Source organism: Serinus canaria (assembly GCF_022539315.1).
Source record: "Serinus canaria isolate serCan28SL12 chromosome 7 unlocalized genomic scaffold, serCan2020 HiC_scaffold_29, whole genome shotgun sequence".
NCBI classification, from domain to species: Eukaryota; Metazoa; Chordata; class Aves; order Passeriformes; family Fringillidae; genus Serinus; species Serinus canaria.
In genome coordinates, this window is record NW_026108147.1 from 4,713,440 (window position 1) to 4,734,316 (window position 20,877).

The 20,877-nt window shown below is 47.7% G+C and overlaps 1 protein-coding gene across 6 annotated transcripts in view; it reads right to left on the reverse strand.

Moving 5' to 3' along the window:
* HDAC4 (histone deacetylase 4) overlaps positions 1-20,877 on the reverse strand; it is a 175,481-nt gene that overhangs the window by 4,511 nt on the left and 150,093 nt on the right. For all 6 annotated transcript variants that reach the window (XM_050987626.1, XM_018911876.3, XM_018911873.3 and 3 more), the window contains 8 exons: positions 18,870-18,916; positions 12,993-13,100; positions 12,708-12,763; positions 12,119-12,206; positions 11,107-11,226; positions 9,242-9,339; positions 3,088-3,206; positions 1,380-1,513 (listed from right to left, as the gene is read on the reverse strand). In XM_050987626.1, coding sequence (XP_050843583.1) covers positions 1,380-1,513; positions 3,088-3,206; positions 9,242-9,339; positions 11,107-11,226; positions 12,119-12,206; positions 12,708-12,763; positions 12,993-13,100; positions 18,870-18,916 — 770 coding nt within the window. The remainder of the gene's footprint in view (positions 1-1,379; positions 1,514-3,087; positions 3,207-9,241; positions 9,340-11,106; positions 11,227-12,118; positions 12,207-12,707; positions 12,764-12,992; positions 13,101-18,869; positions 18,917-20,877) is intronic.

The window sequence follows — 20,877 nt, forward strand, 5'->3', positions numbered from 1 at the left end:
AAGGGACCTTAGAGATCATCCAGTCCCAAGCCCTGCCTGGGACAGGGACACCTTCCACTACCCCAGGCTGCTCCAAACCTCATCCAACCTGGCCTTGGACACTTCCAGGGATCCAGGGGCAGCCACAGCTTCTCTATGAAACCTGTGCCAGTGCCCCTCCACTGGAAGCCCCCTGTTTCCATGATGGTTTGGCAGCTGCCTCCTGAGTTTTCAGCTGTCCCTTGGGCTGAGTGCAGGCTGGAGCCATTCCCCATGCCCAGAGCCTTCTCAGAACTGCCTGGCCCAGCACAAGGAGCAGGATGCTCCCTGGACACTGGGAGCTGGGATGCTGGATGATGGAAGCAGGTGCTTCTGATGAATCCCAGCTCGTTTATCTCCTGGTCTGGCTCCTGCAGCCTCCCACCTAATGCTGAGTGTGGACACTGCAAGACAGAGCATTTCTCCAGCAGGCCGGAGGTCAAACTGCTCCACACCTCCATGCAGATAGATCCAAGCTCCCTCTCCATCTCCCCAGATACCTGATGGTCACTGAACTACAACCCTCCCCAGAAACCAGCTCCCACTGGAGACAGACCCACTGCTCAGTTCCTCTGGTGCTGCACCTCAGCCCAAAGTATCCGTACTCAAAAGCCTCAAACATGGTTTCATGGTTTCCTCTGCACCAGAGGAGGTTTAGGTTGGATATCAGGGAAAATTCCTTCACTGGAAGCGTGCTCAGGCATTCAGTCAGGCTGCCCAGGGCAGTGGTGGAGTCAACACCCCTGCAAGGATTTTAAAGATGTGTAGATGTAGTGTTCCTTCTTTCATCCCACTGACACTAGAAGTGGGGGGGGAAAAGCAGAAAAGATGGAGTATCTAAAATTTTCTCTGCAGGAAAATACCCACAGCTCTTCAGAATTCAACATATTGCTGTATTTCTCTGTCTGGCTCTTATCTTGCAATCACCCCCCTCAACCTTTCTGACCAATTTTTCTAACACAGCCAAGGCTTTTCCTACACAGCAATGTGCAGAAAATAGAAAACGTAACTCCTAGGATAAAATCCAGCTGCAAACCATGTCAAGCAAGCTGCCCCATGTAGCAAGCACAGGCTGTAGGACTAGGAGGGGAGCAAAGAGAAGGGAAGAATTGAACAATGAATTCAGCAATTAATGAAAAGAGTTGTTTTTCAAAGAGCACAAAGCAAATTCTTTGGAGGAAGAACAAACCCAAAAATCATTCTTAGCTTTTACACTCACTGCACGGCCTACAAAGCACAGGTGGTTTTTAAGCACAAAACAAACACCGAGTGTCAGAAGGACACAAACAACGACAGGAGCTCGGCAGACGGGAGGATGAGATGCCCAAACCCGAGGGGGGGAGGGTTTGGGGTGCCTGTACCTCGTTTCCCAGCAGGGCAGACACACAAGCCTCCGAGGCGTCGCAGATGGCCGTGAGGTCGTGGCCACCCTCGAGGGCCAGCACCACGCGGCCCCCGGCCAGCCCCATCAGCTGCTTCGTCAGGTACCCGAAGCCTGCAACGAGGGAACAGAGGAAATGCAGCAGAAGGGCAAAGGTGGCGGCTGGAATGGGGCTCCTGGCGGAGGATCAAAGAATCAGGGAGAGGAATTACATCATATTAAAAAGCCAGCGGGGATTTGAAAGGCTCGGCGCGTAACGCGAGCCAGGTTGGGCTGCAAGGCGCGGCTCCAGCTGCGCCTTCCCTGGAGGGATCCGTGTGTCCCCCAGCAGCACCACCCCGGCTGGGAGCATCCCCATCCTCCCCTTGCCACCCCTCAGCACCCCAAACTAAAGCCAGCAGCCAACCCTGCCTTTGGAAGCAGGGAAAGGGGCGGGTTTCTGCTGGGTGCTGCTCTGGGGGAGGGAGGGGGAAGGGGAACGGGCCCAGTTTGGGTCGGGATAGCAGCAGTGCAGTGCCCCAGAGAGATTCAGGTTTGACATCTCGCTCTCAGCAGACAGCTCTTCCCGTCCATAATATGCTATAAAAATTCCAGGGGCGCCCGGCACTTTGATCAGATGACACACAATACATTTCTGCCCCCTTTAAACAAAACAGAACCAAGCGGCGAGGATTTAAAAAACGTGTCCTCAAAGCAACCTTCCCCCTCCAGGAGAAAAAAAAAATTCAAAAATCAAAAAGCCAAACAAAGGAGAAGCCAGGGAATTTCTACCCTCCATCCCCACTGCCTGCTTTCTGCTTTGGAGCGAACCCCTTTGCAAATTAACAAATTAACAGGCAGAGAAAACCATGCACTGCTGAGCCCCTCTCACTGGTTTTGTGAGAGGAGCAGAGCATGGCAAATTCAACCAGCAGGTAAACAAGACCTTTCCTTTCCAAAGTGCTTCTGGATATCTCAAGGAACTTGTCTCTTGTAAACCTATTTCACTTCATTCTTATATAAAGTTTACAGGTTCAGCTCCCTTATGAGGTTTTAAAGTTCACTGTAGAGACAACTTTCCTGGCTGGAATAAACTCTTAAAAATAATAATAAAACCCTTTTTGCAAGAAAAACTGTCCTCTGGATTAATTTGAAGAAAACAGTGCCAGGTAAACTCCACATAACTTGGGGGGGGGGGGGGATTTTCAGTGCATCTCCCAAAAACATCCCAGACCTGAAGCAAACAGGAGGGTTTGTGGGTGTCTGTAATTAATTCAAAGGTGGAGAGCAAAAATATTCAGCTCAAAATTTTAATAAGGTGTCCTGGAGGAAGAAATGGATTTCTTGGTAGCAATGAGAGTGTTTACAGCTGGTATGGCCTTTTTCTGCAATTTGATATTAATGCCAGCATAACTCTCTAATTCAGCAGAGATGTGACTACAAATAAATTATACAATATTACATATTCAATATTTCAGACTTGAAATATGCAATGTTTAAAAAAAAAAAAAAACAACAAAATTAAGGCTTCAGCCAGGCCAAAATATGCATTATAAAAAGATAAATGCCATGAAAATTCAAAGAAGAAAGATGGAAGTTTTGCCATTGAAATGAAAGATCTGAAATAGACCCCACAAAGTGATCCCCAAAACCTGGGATCACTGTCCTTCAATCCACAGGACAGCAGCAGAAGTAAAGCCCCCACTTACATTTTGCAGACAGGTTATATCCTCCCAGGGGTGTGGGGTGCCCTTCCACAGCATCAAAACCAGATGACACCAGCACAACATCTGGGGCAAACTCGTTGGCAATGGGCATCACTACTGTCCTGCAACACAGAATAAGCACAGCACACACGTCAGGGGGGCTCCTGAGCAAAGGCAGGGGGGCTTCAACCCTCTCCCCAAAGCCTGATTCCATGGCAGCAAAGCCCAACCATTTCCCTACAAGGTGACAGCCTGGCTGGAAGAACTCCTTGCACTCCCTGGGATTTCCTCCAGCTGGTGTTCTGAGCAGAGAATGAGCTGTCACCCCTTGTGTTTCCCATTTGGGATCACATCCTCATTTACTTACTTGGGAATAAGGGTAAAATAAGAAGGCATCTGGCACAGGCTGCAGAACTACCTGGGAAACCTCACCCCAAAGCATCATCTCCAAGTCCTCCCTGAAAACATCTCCTCTGGGCTTTGCCAAGTGATTCCTTCCTGCCTTGCTGCACTTCTCATTTCCCACTGCGAAAGGCTGGAGTGTCCCACGGGGCAGCACCGCTTTGGAATGCAAATATCCCACCCAAATCCACCTCTCCCAATGCTGCTGCCCCCACCCAAATCCACCTCTCCCAGTGCCAAACCCATCCTCTGACGTTCTGTTCACTAAAAAATGGATGGAATTGTTCAGCATCCCCATCCTACTGATTTGAAGTTGTATTTAAATGAAACAAGGAGTCTGTTCCTGCGGTTTCTCACCAAAAAACCTTTTTTCCCCTCTGCTTTCTCTCTCTCCAAACTCCACAATTTCTCCTCCTAACCTACAGGAGGCTGCAAACATCCCATCCCCACATCAAGACACACTTCCCAAATTATGTTTTTTCCATTGTAACTGCACCTATTGAATTCTGAATGTATCCCTAGGGCAACCTGACCTGTAATTTTCCCATTTCCCCATCCTAGGAACTGCCACCAGCCAGGATAACTTTCTAGAGCAGGAACTGAGGTTATTTTACCCACATCCCAAAGCATGGACCTGTAAATCTTCACACACACGAGAACCTCACACTTTATTGAGTCGAGTCTTTATGTGATGCTCTAAAAGCAGAGCCCAGGGGGGCTGTTCTGTGCTGAGATGGCTCAAGTGCTATCAGAATGCTCATAAAAGCTCCCAGCTTTTGCCACAAGGATATTAAAGAGCCAGGAGACATCTGCCAGAGTCAGCAGCTTGTGACATCCAGCTGAGCTCGTGCCCCTCTGCAGAACAGGGCATCAGCCTCTGAGCAAACCCATCCCCCAGTCTCCACTGCCACCACGGAGCAGGAACAGGCACCCAGACACCAAAAACCAACCCTACACCTCCAAGCTTTATTTTTTCCCCCAACTATTTATCACAGCAACCCCAGAGCCTCCTGCAATATCGCTGATCTCTGTGGGCAGGCACAGAGACCTCTGTGAGAACAGAGGGATTTCATTTTCCCTTAGTACACACAAAATCCCCACAAGGAATTTGTATTTTCTCCTCTGAGGATGTGACTGCCCCTCTCCATTTTGTCCTTGGAGGATGATCCCCTGAGGAAGACAAGAGCACAGCTCTGGCTGCTGAGTTTACACAGTTTGGTGGAACCCACAGAAATTTTTAGGAGAAACCACCACCAAGGCCTGAAGCTGCAATTCCAGAGCAAGTGCAGCAGCCAAGGGTTTATTTTCCCTGAGCTTTTTCATTCCTAACCCAAGGAAAAGGGCTCAAAGAAGCAGATTTATCTCCCCCTCCCCGAGTTACGACGCCGTGGGAGCTGCTGGGATCTCAGGGGAAGTGTGGGACCACCAGAGCCAGCCCAAAGCTGGACCCCCAAGGGCTGGGGATGGTCCAACAGCCCTGAGCAACCCAGGGGATCACAGATCCATGGAGATTCCCAGCCATGGGACAGCTCATGGAGCACAGCATGGCTGGAAGGACCTTGAGCACCATCTCATTCCAAGGCCTGGCAGGTGTCCAGTGCTGCCAGGCACAGAGGGATGGGGCAGCTGGTGACCCTCAGCTGGAGGTGGCTGTGGGTGACAGTGGCACAATGACTCCTCCAGCACAGCCACACAGCCCCCAGGGCTAACCCTGAGCCCTGCCAGGGGCAGTTTCGGGAGGGAAATGCCCTTCTCCCAATTCCAGTATGACACCAGCATCCCAAAGCCACAGCAAACTGACTGATGCTCTCCATGGATGTAAAACTTGATCCAGGAGGGTCTAAGCCAGGCCTCCCTCATTTTGTGTTTTCAATTGTAAGAAAAAAATGACAAAAATTCGGAGTGTTTCCGAGATTCCATCTGTGGACAACATTTTGGACACATCTCTTTCAGCTTTTTGCTTTTTAATTTTCCCTTGTCCACAGATAAAACCAGCCCCTTCACTCAGATCCACCCCAAACCCTCCAGGGGAAACAAGGATTAAACTGGAAACAACCCCGTGGCTTTGCCCTGCTGAGGAGACTCTAAAAAAGCCAGAAATTTGAATTATTACCTAGGAGATAAGAAGTTCTGCCTGGAATTGGGTCTTTTAAGGAATGGCTGAGGTGGCTGCAAAGTTATTCACTGAGGAATGAATATTCCTAACACTGAATATTCATTCAATCCATGTAGAATTTTTTCAAAAACAAGGAAACCAAAATTTCCCTAATTTCAGAAGCTTGTTTTGCTTGCCTAAAATAAATGAAATGCTTTTATTTGCCTGGTTACAGCTGAGCTGAGCAGTTCTACACCAGAGCAAACTGATGGCTGCAACCAGCAAAGCCTCCCCATTGTGTTCTGCAATTGCTTGGGAGAGAGGAAAAAAAAAAAAAGCAATTTTAGATCTATTTTCCAGAAGGCTGAATGAATAATTTTTAGCCTGGCATTAGCCAATTCCCCAATTAAAGCTTAATAAATGACAGGTAAATGAAAGAATCCTACAGAGGATTATTTTGGGCTCTAAATGCTCAATTGCAGCAGTAAATTGGTGAAACTTAGAAGGTTGAACAGTTTTTAGAGACTTTTTCCCACTCTTGGCCACATCTATGTTTTATATATATTTTTATATGTGCTATGTATAAATTCATATATGTTAAGTGTATATATTTATATTATGCATATATTTATCTATTGATGTATTTTATATTTCATATATATCACATGTATATTTCTATATATGGTTTTATACACGTTATATATTTTATACACATAAAATAAAAATGTTATGCACTAGTCCTCAGGCTAAGCAGCTTCCTGAAAATTCCAGCCTTTGCTTCTCCATGGTCATTTACTGTGTCCAAAGGGATTAGGAATTTCGGGATGAAATCGGCGTGGGGAGAGCATGAAATTGAAAATACAGCAACTGTTCCAGGCAAATCAGCATCAGCTCTTCTCCCTCATCCTCTTCCTCACTCCTCAAATGGTTTATGGATCGAGGGAAAAACCCAAATGCCCCTAAAATTGGTTCCTGAACTTGTTTAATGCTTTTTGAAGGCAGCAGGAGGAGCAGGAAGCGCAGTCCTGGCTTTTTCCTTCTGGCTGAGGTGTTTTAAATAAAGTCAAATGTGGAATTGAGCTGGACGTGGAATTATGGCTGGAATTATTGTGGTGGAATTACTGGGACAGGGGAAGAAACTCTCAGACACAACACAACTGCTGGCATCATCAGAACAACTTCCTTGCAATAAATTCAGAAGGAAACTCCTGCAGATAAAACATTTTTAATTGCACTGATTGCTGTTCCCGTGTTATAAGGAACCAGCCAAAGCCTTCCCATTTTTCCTGCAGGTCTCTGAGCTGGGTTTGCACCTGGATCAGCAGGATTGAGAGAGGCAAACAGGATTTCAGCTGATATAAAATGTAAGGGAACAACAAATCCTGGTCCAAAAAACCCCTCTGAATTTTACAGCTTTTTTGCTTCTGTAACTACAGAACAGCAGTGGACGCACTGGGAACGTTCTGGGAGTTCAGGACTTTGGGAAGGACGTGCCCTGCATTGTTCCCTGCATTAAACTGACCCCATTCCTGCCTGATCTCTGCAGTCTGGGACTGCCCACACGCTCAGGGGTGAGCTCAGACACGGGATGTGGGGCTGACTCTGGCACAGCTGCAGCTACCGCAGGGTGCAGGAGCTCCAGGCTCCCAAAAAACTCCCCAGATCCCTTCTGAGCACCCCCTCCCCCCACAAAAACAGCTCCCCAACCTGGAGCTGGGGCAGGCAGTGATTTCAGCCCCAGATTAGGAAGGCAACAACTGACAAAGTGCAGAGGAAAACTCATTTTTAACTCCTTTTCTCACTTCTGATACATCTCGATGGCCTTAAGGACCATCCAGAGGTCAGGAGAGCTTGGGCACTCCAAGACTAATAATTTAATAATATTTGGAGAGAGGATGAAAATCACAGATGTGAGTGCCCATCTCTTTCTTGCATGGAGCAAACCCACTCTGAAATAGGTTTTCATTTTGGGGATGAGGGGTTTCACTGTGATTTATTAATTCCCTCATTTCTCTCGTTCAGAAGGACAATTATCTCAGTTATTTTCATTTCTCAAACTCACACACTGGCTTTTCCTGAAACACAACAACAGAAAATGAGGAGCATGTTGCTTACTGAAATCTTCTCCTTCTACACAAAAAAAGGAATTTTTTCCCTAGAAACAGACAGGCATGTGAAGAGTTAAGACTTAAAAAAAAAAAAAAAAAAAAAAAAAAGTCTATCAGTATCTTTGCCTAGCTCAAAGGATTTCCACTGATTCCTCTCCAGACTTCAAAGCCTCACAGTTTGGCATTTGGACTGGTTTGAATTAAAGCTCAGTTCTCCACTGTGAGTTTCCAAGTTCATGGTGAAAATGCCTCCTGCTTCTGGAGTTCATTATGGCCAATTTTCTTATCTTTTCTTCATCTTCGGTTTGATCCCCAGCAAATGCAACGTGGCATTCGACAGGGTGGAATAACAAGGTGCTGCCTTGAAGGCATGTATTGTCTCAAGAGGCTAAAGCAAGAAAAGAAGGGGGAAAAAATAGGATATATGACCCATTCCCTTCACTTTCCAACTCTCAGGGGACTATAAATTGCAAACTTCAAAGAGTTATTTTACATTAAAATCAATAGAAAGATTCGGGGGGTGGGGGGTAAAAATGTTTTTCAAAGGAGCTGGTTAAGATTTAAAAAGGTCACTTGATAATGTACTATCATGGCCAAACTTGGCAGAGGATGAAAAAAAAGCTTCTCGTTTAACTTATGGTTAAACTGAAGGTGTGCAGGCTCTGGGAGGAGCATCCCTCAGCTCCCCCAAAACTCCCCAAAATCAGGGCTGTGACCCACTCCAAAGGCTGCTCCCAAATAGCTGCAGTGTCCAGGCAAGCAGACCCCAGGAGTGGCTGGCAAAGGCCCCAGTGTGCAGCCCTGAGCCTTTTCCAGGAGCCTGGACTCTCAATTAATATTCCATGTCCCCAGCTCCAGGTGCTCTGGCTAACAAAGAGATCCATCCTGGGATAGCCAGGCTTCCACTCTGGAGCAATGTGCTGCCTTCCTGAGCCAGGAGTGACACAAATGGCAGGAATTTGGTGTCATTTGAAATCCTGTCTGTTCTCTGAGGGCCTCATGATGGCAGAAAAAAGAGGGGGAAAAGGTGCTTTTTGCTCAGCCTAAGGGGATATAACAGGGAAGAGCAGAAAATAATGCTCCTGGATTTAATGCTGTTCCACAAAGGTGATATCCCAGAAATTCACACCCTGTGTGTCTGCCTGAATTTAGGCACCAGAGGTGTGAGGACAGAAAAGCACTTCAGGTTGTTAAAGGAGAGGCCAGGTGGACCAGTGGCACAGGGGAGCCAGGGGGTGGGACAGGAGAGTGTCTAAGAAAAATCATGGAATGGTTTGGGTGGGAAGGAGACTTTAAGCCCATCCAGTGCCACCCCTGCCATGGCAGGGACACCTCCCACTGTCCCAGGTGGCTCCAAGCCCCAGTGTCCAACCTGGCCTGGGACACTGCCAGGGATCCAGCTGCTCTGGGCACCTGTGCCAGGGCCTCTCTGGGATGAATAATATCAAAATTTTAAAGCTTATCAAAAGCAAAATCAGGGAGGATGGCACAAGGAGAAACAAACCCAGCTGAGGTGGAAAACACATTTGTGAGAGGGAAAACTCAGTAGTACCTGAAGGCAGTTAAATATTCCGTGTCTCCCATGGGCGGATCCAGACCACCAGTAAATGCCATGTTAACGTTGAAACCAACTCCTGCTCCTGTGCCAACCTGCAGAAGGGAAATGGGACTCTCAATTAGCAAATTCTGGCAACACTTCTTTGCTCTTTTGATGTTCTCCCAGTCGGATTTGGATCTGGATCCAGCAGTGAGGTTGATTAGTCCCTGGTCCCTGAAACAAGAGGGAAGATAAAGCTCCTCCACGCTCAGATCTTCATGGGAGCTGAGGACTGGTGGTGTTTGACTGCTGCCCACCCAAAAAAACCAGCCCAACATCAACTGCACCCTCTTGATTTTTCTGCAGCAGAGTGTGCTGCATGTAGTACCTTTCCATAATTCATTTTAAGCTTGATTCAGGAGCATATTTTATATTTCACTACAGTTGCAACTGGGGGGAAAAAGTGTATTTTAATCAGAGTGAGCTCCCCCTCTGCTGGAGAAAAACAGGATTCACAGAGAATGGATTTTGGCTGCTTGAGGGACATGTGGGTGGGAGATGTAAATACATCCCTCTCCTTGCTTGTAGTGCAAATGTCCCCATCTGCCCTACCTGCAACTACCTGAGAGAGGGGAAAACTGAAAAATAAACCAAGCTTTTCCAGCTTTTCTTTTTTCTTTTTTGCCAAGATGGTCTTTGCATATGAAAAAAATGAAGAATTAAAAAGTGAAAATCAATGTGTTGCACAGCTGGATAAAACTGCATGGCTTTTATTGCACCTTATTCCTTGTACTGGTGCAAATATTTCTGCTAGAAGAACGCAGGGGTGGGTGTTCATCTACCCACAGTGGGTTATTTATTCATCACTGGCTTAAATCAAACTTGTTTTGTATCCTTTCTTTTATTTGGTCTAAAATGACACATCTAAAAATGACTCCTTTTGTAAACCAGATTGCTAAAAAGCAGGAATTAAGCCTGATACAAAGGGCTGCTGTTCATTCACTACAGCAGTCAGCAGCATCACGTCACATTTAAGTTTCTTGAGAGGTTGAAATGGAAACATTGATGTTTTCTCAAGCAGAAAATGTAAAATTGACAGGGGAAGAAGTTTTCAGATGTCACCTGGAGCACTCTAAGTATTCCAAAAAATCTCCCTTTGCTAAATCCCTCTGAAGGACCATATTTCCTGCCAGCCCATAGGGAAAGGAAGGCTGTATCCATCCAGAGCTCAGTTTCCAGCTCCACCAGCCCAGGCCTCCTGCTGCAGGCTCTGAGGACACCAGCAGGAAAGGGGGATTTGCTCCAGCAGTGTCGTGGCTGGCCCTCAAATCCCACAAATTCAGGGTGGAGATGCAGCCTTGGTGGTGGTGAGCAATGCCTGGATATGGCCAGGAGAAAGAAGGGGAGGTGGAGAAGGGGAGGTGGAGAAGGGGAGGTGGAGAGGGAGAGGTGGAGAGGGAGAGGTGGAGAGGGAGAGGTGGAGAAGGAGAGGTGGAGAAGGAGAGGTGGAGAAGGAGAGGTGGAGAAGGGGAGGTGGACAGGCTCCATGGCTGTGTCAGGAAAACCGAGTGTGGGTGGTGCAGCCATGGCTAATCTGCTCCTTCAACATCTAAGAAACAACTTCTGCTGAGGAAGGAGAAATGCTGCACAGGACATGGAGTGCTGGGACAGCTGGCAGAGGGCTCCTCTGGAGCAGGCTGTCCCCAAGGGCTGGAGAGCTGAACTGCAGTGACTTGTTTGCTCTGGCCAGGACACCGGGCCCATGGCTGCTGGATCACAGGAACCTGGCGTGTCCTTGGATGGGAACACAAAACCCTGAGGAGCTCTGAAGGTGGCAGGAGCTCCTGTGAGTGCCAGGGCTCTGGGATCCATGTGCTCACCTCATCTGGAGCGCCGCTGCCCGGGAAGAAGTTGCCGTCATCGTAGCGATGGAGTGAGATATAGAGGACGTTGGGGTCGTTGTAGAAGGCCTGCTGAGTACCATTCCCATGGTGGACATCCTGCAGGGACAGGGATCACACCAGGGAGGTTAGTCCTCCACTAAAACCATGGATTAAAGGCATCCCTTTGGGATTTGGAGGGGTTTTCCTTGCTGTTGAGCTTTGTTTTCTCCAAGCTGAGGCAGTTTCTGGGGAATGGGAATGACCTGTTTGGCACACCTAGTTTGAGATCACTCTCCTTGTTTGACACTGGGATAAACACAATCCCACATGGCAATCAAACTGAGGATCATTTACCTGCATGGAAAGAACTGGATTCACAGCAACCTTGGCAGATGGAGATACTGGGATAATTGTTGCCCCAGATCTGCATCTTTAGTCAGTCTGTGGGGTGAGCACTGATACAAATTTGATCTGTTGGTTCCAGGTCAAACAACACAACCCATGAGAGCTCCCCTACTGAGCTGCTGTGGGGTGCACAAACACAGCCTGTGACAGGACAGCTATTTCAAATGCCCCTCCCTGACATGAAAAATAGGTGGGAAGTGAGGAAAAAAACACCCACCCAGTAAGCCTAAAAGACAAATAAATGCATTTTATCTTGTGGGTTTGACCCATGGGTTATTTGTGGCAACAGAACCAAAACTTTTGGCTGATACTCAGCCACTCCAATGCCTTCCCTGCCACATAAAATTTATTAAAAATAAAAATCTTAACACTGCCACAGCAGAACCCCAAAGAAGCCCTTTATTTTTATTTGAAAATTCTGGTCCCTTTAAGAATGTTTTCTCTGATTAGAACACTTTTATTCTATTAAAACCCCAAATTCTGGCTTGCAGACAACAGACAAGAAGTTTTTCACTGACTTACAGAGCTTGCTCTTGCAAGAAGAAGCCCACCCAGAATAATTTCCACCTGCCCTCCCAAAGGGAAGGAAGGGGCATTTACTCACCCAGTCCACAATGAGGATTTTGCTCACGTTGAGCCTTTGCTGGAGCAGCTTGGCTGCGATTGCCACGGAGTTAAAATAGCAGAAACCCCTGGAGAGGGGAGACAAGAGGAAAAGAGAGGTGTTACTACAGCTTCCCATGGTCCCACTGCATCCATCACCTAGACAGAACACAGGAGGAAGGAGTTCCTTCTGCTCTCACACCTCTTTCCTCCCTGCAAACATGGAAAGGCTTGTCTTGGGAGGGACCTTGAAGTCCATGCCGTTCCATGGGCAGGGACACCTTCCACTAGATCTATTTCCCATTGGAAGTGCTGAATTCCAGCAGCAGGCTCTAGGGAAACAGGGAAATGTCCAAAACAGGGAAATGTCCAAACCCACTGCTGATCCTTGCCAGGAAACACCCCCCTGAAAGAACTAAGCAGGACCTAACCCTGCTCCAGAGAATCTGGGGAGCTTTGAACACCACACATCTCATCTAGCAACCAACAGAAACTCCACAGTGATATCCTAAGAGAAATCCTGTGGAATTCCCAGCTGTGGACCCCCCACCAAAGGAGCCCTGGCTGAAGTCAGTGAAGCCCACACTCACATGGGTGTGCTCTCCTCTGCGTGGTGACCCGGGGGCCGGACAACAGCAAATCCATTCTGCACACAAAGAACAGGCAAAGGAAAAGGTCAGAGGGACAAGGAGGGACACAGGGGTTGCAGCCAGAAGCCTTAAACCTGCTTGGCAACTCTGGACTTGCTCTGGATGGATTCCTCACAAGGTCACAGCAGTGGATGATGCTTTTCCTCATTGTGCAGGAGGAGAAGGTCCTGGAGGTGCTGCATGGCAGAGCCCTGCCCAGAGCCCAGCTGAGAGCTCTTCCCTTACCTTCAGCTCTCCTGTGGCCACCTTGAACACCAGCTCGATGACACAGCCCACGGCCAGGCGAGCGGCGCCCGACGAGTGCACCTCGTTCCAAATGGTGTCACTGTCGACCTGAGGGGACACACAGGAAACAGGTCAGGAGCCAGGAGGGCAGCCAGGCACCAGGAGACCCCTATCTCATAAAGCCATCACTCACACGGGGGGATAGCACAAGGGGAATGGATTTAAACTGAAAGGGAGAGGGTTTCTTTCTTTCAGACACTGGGAAGGAATTGTTGCCTGGGAGGGTCAGGAGGGCCTGGCACAGGGTGCCCACAGCAGCTGGGGCTGCCCCTGGATCCCTGGAAGTGTCCAAGGCCAGGCTGGAGCAACCTGAGCTCGTGGAAGGTGACCCTGCCCATGGCAGGGGATGGACTGAAATGGTCTTTAAGGTCCTTTCCAACCCAAACCATTCTGTGACTCTGTGACCACAGAATCAGCATTTCTCTTTAATAAAACGGTTTATTAAATAATTCAATTACTCTTTAAAATAAAAAAAAAAAAAAATCACAATAAAGAGGGATGTTTAGTGTTGGAGTGACAGCAGCTTCCCTGGGGAGCCACAAGCTCAGCCACCCTAACAACAGACCTTCAGCATCCCCTGCTGAGCACACAGATTTGCTTCAACATTAAATATTCCACAGAATCATCACATTCCCCCCCTGAAAATGTGGGAACAGGCCACAGGCAAGGCAAGGCACTCTGCAGTGCTGTTATTCCAGATCTTGTCACCAGATGAACAGGACATTCTGGGAAGGTTTGGGAAGGGAAGGTTTGGGAAAGTTTGGGAAGGTTTGGGAAGGGAAGGGAAAGTTTGGGAAGGTTTGGGAAGGGAAGGTTTGGGAGGGGAAGGTTTGGGAGGGGAAGGGGAAGGGGAAGGGGAAGGGGAAGGGGAAGGGGAAGGGGAAGGGGAAGGGGAAGGGGAAGGACCCCCAGCCATTTTTCACACATTACTCTGCCCTGAGTGTATCTATGGAAACAAAGGCAAAAAGCAGAGATGGGAAGAAAGGGATCATTTGCTGTGCCTGGCTCACTGAGCAGTGAGGAGACACAAGTGGCCCCACAGAGGACTGATCCACCTCCTTCCCAGCAGTGCTGAAGCTGCCACTGGAAGTGATTCCAGCTCTGTGATCATGGATGGTTTCTGGTAGCATCCACCCTAAGGATGCTTTGGAAGTCACAATAAACGAGGAAAGCACTTGGAGAACACCAATAATCCTTGGGGGAATGCCACTGCATTGTGGGAGAGCCCTGCAGTGCCTGTTTGTGGCCCCAAGGCTCCTCTGGACCCCTGTAGATTTGGGCAGTAACATGGGAACAGCAGCAGGATAAAGTTGGAGTTACACAGGACAGCTCCAGGAATCCTGGATCAGGAGTGCACCCATGGGCCTGACCTCACCAGGTCTCTCCAAAGGCCCCTAAAGAGGTGGGAAGAAGCCCAAGCTGCTGCTTCTCCCCACTGAGCAGTGCCCTGGTGCTCTGTGAGGGTCCATCTCTGGCCTCCTGTCTCTGGACCTGCCCCCCAAGGATCTATCCCAGCTCTGGCACAGCCAACCCATCTTCCAGCAGAGCCAACCCATTTTTCTTGGTCTTTGGAAGAAAGTACCTCAGGACACCAGCAGGGAAGAGCTTCCCTTCCTGCCTGGACACAGAGAATTCAGGGCTCCTTCCCTGGGCCCTCTTCATTCCCTGTGAGGCACCAGAGGAATGGAAATACAAAACACCCAAATTCACACATCCTAAGGGGCCAACAGACCCTCAGATGGCTGTTGGGGCTGTTTTCCCATAAAAAAGTCAGGATTCTTCAGTGCCAGAGCCAAGCACTGCCACGTCCAGGCCCCAGCAGAAACCAGGCTCCTGCCAGGAAGAATGTCCAAAATGAAACCCAAAGAGTTTTTCCTTCCTCATAATAAAAATTACAAATTCCTTACAATTATTTCCTTCCTTTAAGGAAAACCCAAGGTTTTTTTATTAATATCATGATGAGGCTCCTACTCACACTGTAAATTCCTCCTACTCACACTGTAAACTTTCCTATTCACTAATGTGCAGCTATCTCAGAATTTAATGAGCACCTCACAAAAGATTTCATTACCCTACTGAATAAAAGTACACTAAAATTATTCTACTGAATAAAAATACATTAAAATTATTCTACTGAATAAAAATAAATTAAAGTTCTACTGAAAAAATACACAGGTAAGAAATCAAGCACCAGGACAGGATGACACAGGTTGAACCAGAGCTCCAGACCCTGCAAAGTGAAGGAGTTCTGCTCTTCCCTCACAGAGGAAGACACCCCACCATGTCTCCTCCTGCTCTCAATTAAATAATTCTCACATTCTGCTCCTCTGACTCCCTAATTAGTTCCTCCTCATTTCCATTCCACTGAAGTCCTTTCCGTGCTCTCTGCTCTGCAAGAACCTACTTTGCTTGCACAGTTACAATTGCTGATATGCTCTAATCAAAGCCCTTGCACCCCAAAACAGAATCACCTCCTCTGGAGAAGATCAACACAAACACCTCTGGAGCTTTTAGAACACGTGCAGGAAAATGATGCAGATCTTCAGATATTTTTAGAACGTGCACAGCAAAATGCCACACAGGAAAGAAAACAAATTTATCAGCTATCCTAAAATCAGACTTTGAGTGCTTTAAAGAATCTGGATGCAAGTGTGCTGGGATGATCCTGCAGATTTTTGAATTTTAAACTCCTTTCTCCCAAAGTAAGAGCCTGAATGAGGGATGTGGGACTCCAGGGGCTCTCCAAAATGCAATTTATTGTATCCAAGGTGTCCCAGCAGCCCAGGGTGGTGGGTGACAGAGCCTGTGCCCACAGCTGTCAGCTCCAGCTGCAGGCAGGCCTGGAGACCCTTTGGTTTTGGTTACATTGCATTATTTACTTTTCTTTGCTGAGCATCTTCATACAGCAGAACCAATCTATACCTGAACTATTACCTACAGCCTATCATAACTAATTACCATATTCATGGCACTGCTCTCCAGTCACTCACAGTCAGTACATCACAGTTTCAGCTAGAAGTTGTTTTTCAGTTTTCTTGCAGTGGAAAATTCTGAGACCTTTTTTCTACTTGCCACATTTGCTGCCTTGTTTGCCTGTGCTCTCTTCCTGCTTGGTAAAAACATCTTCTTGTTTGGGGTGGGTTTATCCTTTGCTCTAAGCCATAAAACCCCTTCTAACTCACACACCCTTTGCTCCTTGGTTATCCAGTCAGGCTGGCTCAGCAATTCTTTCCTTCTATATCAAAACTTGCTGCCATCTCTATTCCTTCTTCAGATTCCACATGCAAAAATCTTTCTGCCAAGCACACACATCTGTGAGAGTTCCTTGTCAAACTCTCATCCTTTCCAACATCCCAAAACCTTCCTCTAATCATCCTGGATCAGGGAAGGCCGTGGTGTGTGGAAGTCAGACATGGAAAAAGGGGTGTGAGCTGCAGAGGAGTGAAGCTGAGCAGGATTCCCAAGTGATCAGCAGAAATAAATGAGTGATGTTTCACTCAGAGCTCACACCTGTTGATTTCAGTGCTCCTGTGCTTTCTTCCTCTCTTGCTAGGACCAGAAGGCTGCAGGAGGGAGGAGGCTTGTCAGCCATGGGAAGGTTTTTGGGATAAACCAACAAGGAAAAAGAGTTTCCAAGCACCTGGGAACAAATTTGCTCTTTCTCTCCTTGACTTTGATTCACCAAGACTGAGTTTTTAATTAAAAGAGAGAGTCTGAAAGGTGTTATGAGATGCAGGGATTTGCTCTGAACTGTTTTCTTGTTGCTGCTTCACTCCCAGAGCTCCAGGAGTGTTTGGACAATGCTCCCAGGGATGCCCAGGGTGGGACTGTTGGGGTGTGCTCTGGGCCAGGGGTTGGATCAATGATCCCTGTGGTGCTTTCAGCTCTGGATATTCCATGATTCTCTCTCTTGCCTGTCCTTCATTTCACTCATTGTTGAGGAGAACTCATGGCTGCCCAAGCTCCATCCTCTGACCCGAGGCAAAACAGCTCTCCAGGGGCTTCTCCCCCCAAAAACTGCCCTGCACCCCCCCCCCCAGACCCATCCTTCCTTTTCATCTACACAACATCCACAAGGTAAGAGAGCCACACTTGATTGCTTGCAGGAAGAGCCTGGTTTCAAAGCTTTCCAGCCCATAATTTCACACAACACCCTCAGCTCCTGAATTCCAATCATCAGCCATCATTCTGCTTTATCCTGCTCCAGTATAAATCCAAAGGAGGACCTGTCCCACATTATTCTACTGATTTTTAATTCTATTTTCTTTTCCTTTTGAGTTGATGACATCATGTTTGCCCTCTGAAAAATATCTGGCAAACAATGGGGAATGGCTTCCCACTGAGAGAGAGCAGGGTGAGGTGGGATATTGGGAAGGAATTGCTCCCTGGGAGGGTGGGCAGGCCCTGGCACAGGTTTTGCTGATAGGATTGCTAAAACACTGCACCAGAGTCAGCCAATATTCAATATTAAGAGTCTGTGGAGACAAGCAAGCAGCATCTTTATTGGGAGCATATCAGGAATACCAGCACTGAGGCGTTTCCTGCCCTGATTTGGGATTTAATGCAAGACTGCTGGGCCCGTGCTGGGCTCAGACACTGTCTCTACTTGTTACCATTCAGTCTTCATTTGCAAATGATAATTTTTTTTGCTTTGAATGGCATGCCTGACTGCAGGGCAGAGTAAATCCAAACCTTTTAAGCTCTGGCCAAAAATTTGCCATGAATTAGGCGACTGCAGCATATTTACAATACAAAATAAAATATCTCCACGAGTGGCGGTACGAATAAACGACGATTATTCTCTTTTTTTTTTTTTTTTCTGACGGGATAATTTTCAAAGCAGCGATTTTGCAAAGACTCAGGAAGAAAACAATTTTGTTTCATTTCCATAACAGAATCCAGACCTTGAAAATTCAACCTCATGAGCTACAATTATGCAGCAGAACTACCACTGTGAATTTTCAAACACAATGCCTTTTATTGTCTCTTCTCATTCTTTTCCCCTTCCTGTTCTCCACGATTTTCTGTCCTGTCACCCTCCACAGAAACTCTGGAGCACAAAGTCTGACTTGAAAGGGAAACTTTTAAGCTTTCAGGCTTCAAAGGAAAACAAGAAAACCTTCAAAACAAGGTATTTGGGGTGGGGGTTTTTTTCAGCTTTACAGGAACAAACAACAGCAAAAAGCCTGATTATATGGAAATTTGACAGCTGAAAAGTAACACTCAGCTTTTCCATGAGGGATGGAGGAGCATCTTAGTCACCTCCTGGAGAATCCACGTGGATTATCCTGGAGCTGGAGAATAAAAGGTGCCAAAAGCTGTTTCATTCCAGGGCAGAGAAACAGCAAACTTGCTATTCACAGGAAGATGTACATTCCCAAATATTGTCCTATTTCATGGCCACGTTTCCCACCTGCTGTGGGAGGCAGGAAGCTCTGGAGCCTGAGACTGAGGATGGAACAGCTCCACAGCACGAGCACGTCCTGCTTTCCACAGCAGGAAAAAAAGCACTTTGGGATGCAAGGGCTGCTTCCAAACACAGCAACTCCTTCACCACTGAACATCCCAGGCTGGGAAATGAGGTTTTTCCTCCTGGACCTGCCTCTGAGTGTCCCTCACGCTCGGGCTCTCCGGAGCAGCCCCGAAATGCTGCGGCTGCTTTTGAAGAAAGGCACGTGAGGCCGTGGCAGCCCCTGCTCAGGGGCAGCATCTGGCTGCAATTACCCACCCTGGAATGCAGAGCAGCAATTTTTGGTGCTGAGGGGAGCGGGGGAGAACAAACAGGACATTATTTACACATTAAAGGGAGGTACTCACCCCGACACCACCGCAAGGCAGCCTGACAAACATCGACGTTAGGGAACCTGGGGGGGGACAAGAAATGCACCCATGAGGCACAAAGTCAGAGGTCACCAGACTCTGGGGCCAATTTTGTGGCAATTCAGCAATCCTTCCAAGCACAGAAACACACACATTTCTTCCTGGGGGTTTTCTTCCCATTTTCACCCAGCCCCGTTACAACACACACACACAATGCACACACTTAGGCTCCTGCAAAAGCTGTCTATAAATCACTCATTTTAGGCAAGGTGTGGGTGCTGTCTGATGTTTTGAGACTATACACGAGGAAGATGCCACCAACAATCCCTCAGTGTGTCTTAGATGAGCACTTTAACCCCTTCCCACTGAGGGAGGACAGGAAATCATAAAAACAGCCCAATTGTCGCTCATCTGCAGTTACTAGATGACTTTGGAGAGCATGGCCTTCATAAAAAAGAGGAAGACAGAAAAATAAACCAAAGAAAAGCAAAGAAAAACCATGTGTTTTGACTGAAATAGCAAAACCAACAAGGAGAATGTGAGAAAAATTGAGAAAACCATCTGCAGGGCTAATTTTGAATCTGTAGGAAATGCAACATCACTCTCTGGGCTCGTGTGTGAGCAAATTCTGTGGGGCCCTGAGCAACCTGGTCTGGTGGAAGGTGTTCCTGCCCACAGCAGGGGGTGGAATGGGATGGGCTTTAAGGTCCATTCCCACTCAAACCATTTGGGATTCTGCTCCTGAGAGAGGAGTTCATGCATCTGGACTCATCTGAGCTCAAAGTGAGATGCCCTGCTTGATTAGATCCACATGGAAGTTCTTAGATCATCCTGCCTCAGACCTCCTGTCACATCTCTCATTGTTAATCCACCCATTATTTCCCTATTTATCTTCTTGACAACAATTTAGGATTGCTCCCCACAAATTAAAAGCAGCCTTATTTGCCTAAGTTTCAACTTGTCCAACAGGTTCCAAGTGTTTCCACTGTCCAGGGAGAGATGGGTTTGTACTTTGTATCCTTGACAGGACCCAGGGAATGGATTTAAACTAAAAGAAGGCAGGGCTGGATGGGATATTGGGAATTAGGAATTGTTCCCTGTGAGGGTGGGCAGGCCCTGGCACAGGGTGCCCAGAGCAGCTGTGGCTGCCCCTGGATCCCTGGCAGTGCCTCAGGCCAGGTTGGACACTGGGGCTTGGAGCAGCCTGGGGCAGTGGAAGGTGTCCCTGCCCATGGCAGGGGGTGGGATGGGATGGGCTTTAAGCTCCCTTCCCACCCAAACCGTTCTGGGATTCTGTGATTCCATGAAGGCACATCCCCCTTTTCATTTGCAGAAGCTTAACAAGAAACATCCTGTGTCCTGAAAAGCCTTTTGCCTTTCAGGCTGAGGTTTCTCAGGCTTTTTTCTTCCTCACAGAGGTATCAAAGGCCAAGAGTTTACACGGAGTCATCAGACACCTGCCAAGACACTCAGCCCTAACAAACTCCCATTTGCATCCCTAAACCTCACACAAAGCTTTGCCCTCAGCGTTCAAACCTGCCCTAAAAACCCTCTAAGGTGTTTCAGAGAACCCCAGGAAGCTGGTTTGTAAATTTAAAAGCCTTTTAAACAGCTGAAGGAGGGGTTTGTAACAGGCACCTTCCCCTTTCCCCACCGAGCTTTTCCCTGATCCTTCCTCAGGTCCAGCCCTGTGGAAGCCATCAGGAGAGCAGGGGGTGATGTGGGCTGGCAGCCAGTGCCACTGTCAGCATTTCCAGACTAAAATGGTGCCAGGTAGGCTTAGGAAACCAGGTCTAAGCCCAGTTAAGAGCTACTGGACATCCCCTCCTACTGGAGACCCTTGAGGACCTGACCTCCTGCAGCTCTGGGGCTTTTCTCCAAGTTGTGTCCAAACAGGGAATGCTCTGAACTGGAAAGCCCTTGGAATTTCTCTTCTCTAAAGGACTAAAGCTGACCTCTGCAAACACTATGAAATGAGTGATGGGAACCATGGTGGGCACAGAAC